Source organism: Morus notabilis, unplaced genomic scaffold (genome assembly GCF_000414095.1).
Source record: "Morus notabilis unplaced genomic scaffold, ASM41409v2 Scaffold95, whole genome shotgun sequence".
Lineage (NCBI taxonomy): Eukaryota > Viridiplantae > Streptophyta > Magnoliopsida > Rosales > Moraceae > Morus > Morus notabilis.
The window spans coordinates 61,545-64,406 of NW_010365652.1; the positions used below are offsets into that span (position 1 = coordinate 61,545).

General features: G+C 34.5%; 1 protein-coding gene across 1 annotated transcript; it reads left to right on the forward strand.

The window, feature by feature from the left end:
* Positions 1-463: 463 nt before the first annotated feature.
* On the forward strand, positions 464-2,737 carry LOC21390306 (protein DEHYDRATION-INDUCED 19 homolog 3). The gene is made up of 4 exons (XM_024172430.1): positions 464-809; positions 1,283-1,425; positions 1,776-1,853; positions 2,408-2,737. Exons 1-4 carry the CDS (start codon positions 734-736, stop codon positions 2,720-2,722), a joined length of 612 nt encoding a protein of 203 aa, XP_024028198.1. The 5' UTR covers positions 464-733; the 3' UTR covers positions 2,723-2,737.
* The last annotated feature ends 125 nt before the right edge of the window (positions 2,738-2,862 follow it).

Sequence of the window (2,862 nt, forward strand, 5' to 3'; positions counted from 1 at the left end):
TTTTTTTTTTTTTTTGGTTAGAAATTGTTGTTAGTTTCAGTCTCTAAACAATTAGCCGTAAAATTTGTGTTCAATTTGCAAATTTAATTTTCAATCAGGGCCCATTTACTTTATATCACTTGCTAATAATAAAAAAATAGATTAAACAAACTAATTTTAATTTCTATCAGCAAAAATCTTCGTAATTTTCAACATTTTTAAAAAAAATGAAGAAAACTTAAATTAACCATAATAGCGTATTTAACTATAATTTACCTGATTAGCAAAACAAAAAAAGAAGAAAAAGGGTGTAATTTACCAAAATGATGTTAATCATACAACATGTGCTCGTCTTAACAAGCTGTTTGTGTCTTTACTGTTCATCTTGGACGCTTATGATATTCACCCTGCATTCCGGGTCCCAACAAAATTCCCAAAGAAAAATAAAATAATTATTATTTCTGCAATTTATTTATTCATATATTTATACAGAGAGAAGATTTATTATTAAAATTTTCTCTGCTTTTGTTGGGTGTAATTCGCCATTATCATCATCGTCTTCCTCGTCATCTAGCTAAGCCCCCTTCCAGCTCAAACCCTAGGCCCCAATTCTTCTCCCTCCTTCCCTTCGCGTTCTGCACTTCATCCCCAAATTGTCGTTAGGGTTTTCGGAATCTGAGATTGTCGGAATCTGGTGAATCGCCCTCGGAGAAATCTCCCCCCAATTCGGTCTTCGCATTTCGAAGAATTAGTTATGGACGGTGATTCCTGGAGCGCTCGTCTCTCTTCCGCATCTAAGCGTTATCAATCGGCTCTTCAATCGCGATCTGGTCAGCTCAATTGGCTTCTTTAATTCCCTTTTTCGTGATGGTTGTTTGTTTGTTTGGTAGCTGAGAAAATAAATAGTTGGTCTTTGATGCGATTCATTTTGTGTAGTATATTACAGCTCGCTTACTCAGGCTAATGCGAGCTTTTGGATTAAACAAGTTCTCTTTCCTTTTTTAATTCGTTTAGCTTTATTCAACTTAATTACTGAAAATCAAGATTCAATCTCTTATATATCTAGCTTTTGATTCCGCAAATTAAAGCTCGATACTGAACTGAAGTTGTTTCCTTTTCGGTGTTCATTTCTTTTTTTTTTTTTTTGGAATTTTTGTGTTCCATAAGATAGAATCTGATATTTTTTGAACGATTTGTTCTGCTATTTCCTTTGGTGTCTTAAGTTTTTTAGATTTAGTTGAGATTTTGAATATGAATATGATTTTGCTAGTTTCCACTTACTGAGATGAATTAACGAATGCAGATATGTTTATGGGGTTTGAAGAAATAGATGGGGATGACGATATAAGGGAGGAGTTTCCATGCCCGTTCTGCTCGGAATATTTTGATATTGTTGGATTGTGCTGCCATATTGATGAAGAGCATCCAGTTGAGGCAAAGAATGGGGTACGACCATTGTTTATGTTCGTTAGTAGTCTGTTGAGCAAATAAACATTCTTTTGGGTTCTGACATAAGGTTATTATAAGGATTCTTTTGTATTATGTATCTTTTCTAGGTCTGTGAGGATGCCTATGAAAAAAAAAAGTTTTGATCTTTTTCATTCGAGTTGTGAAACAACGATAACAAAAGCTTAGCTTGACTTAGTTGAAATGTAGATGCTACTTTTATTGAGCTAGTAACTCGTGCTTTTGTTCTCATATTTTATATATATATATTTTTTTCGTTTCATTTCCTTTTGTTTAGTTTGTGCTAGTTGGAACTTAGTGATACTCAACGTCATGATGTTTACCTGCAGGTATGTCCGGTTTGTGCAATGAGGGTGGGGGTAGATATGGTAGCGCACATAACTCTACAACATGGCAACATTTTCAAGATATCCTTCTGACTTCCTTTCCATTACTGAAAATTTTGTTATATTTTTGTGCCAAATGAAGCTTTTACTACTTATGTACCTTAATTTTCGGTAGAAAATCGACTGCCATTTTCTTGATGACAAGTTTTATGTAATTAGAAAAGTATGCAAAACTGGATTATCGCGTATAGTTTGCAAAATTTGTGAACAAGAAGATTTTTTAATATGAGGCTTTTTGAAGGCAGGAAATATTATTTTATTTCTCATCGTAGCCTCCTCTTTACTTTATATATTTGTAATCTCCACTTTCTCTTATGTCGTATTTAGCATATCTACTAACTAATCTACTAGTAGGAGACTTTGAAAAGTAATCTTACGTAGTTCATCTGTGAAAATTAGTGAACTTTTCTTGAAAGAAGACTTTGCTTTGAAAGTAACAGAAACCTTCTGAAAACCTTTTTCTTGTGCCTTTTAGTCAGTGTACAGATCAACAGCTTTCCATTTGGCCTTCGGTACTAAAGGGTGCTCGTGCAATTAATTGACTTAGTACTGTGAATTCCTTAACCGATACTTACATGCAGCGCAAAAGGAAGTCGCGGAAAGGTGGTTCTCATTCAACAACACTATCTTTGTTAAGGAAAGAACTTAGGGAAGGAAATTTGCAATCCCTTTTTGGGGGTTCATCTTGTATAGTGTCCTCATCCAATGTTGCAGCCGATCCATTGTTATCATCATTTATCTTGCCCATGGCTGATGATTTTGTTGGTGTCCAGCCTCCCTTTTCAACGGAAACAAGCACTACCAAGAAAAGCTCGGCTGAGAATGTATCAGAGCGGTATGTCGTTACCTATTCTTCTATATATATATATATTCCTAGTATGGTTTCCTAATATGTATTTAGTGGACTCGATGTTGATTATGGATCTCATAAGCAGCTTCTCTGATTTATAGTTGAGGAAAAATAAGGCAGCAAAATGCTGTTATTTCCCCTTTGTTACTTTTGACTTGGAGACGTTAAAAAAAAAAAAAA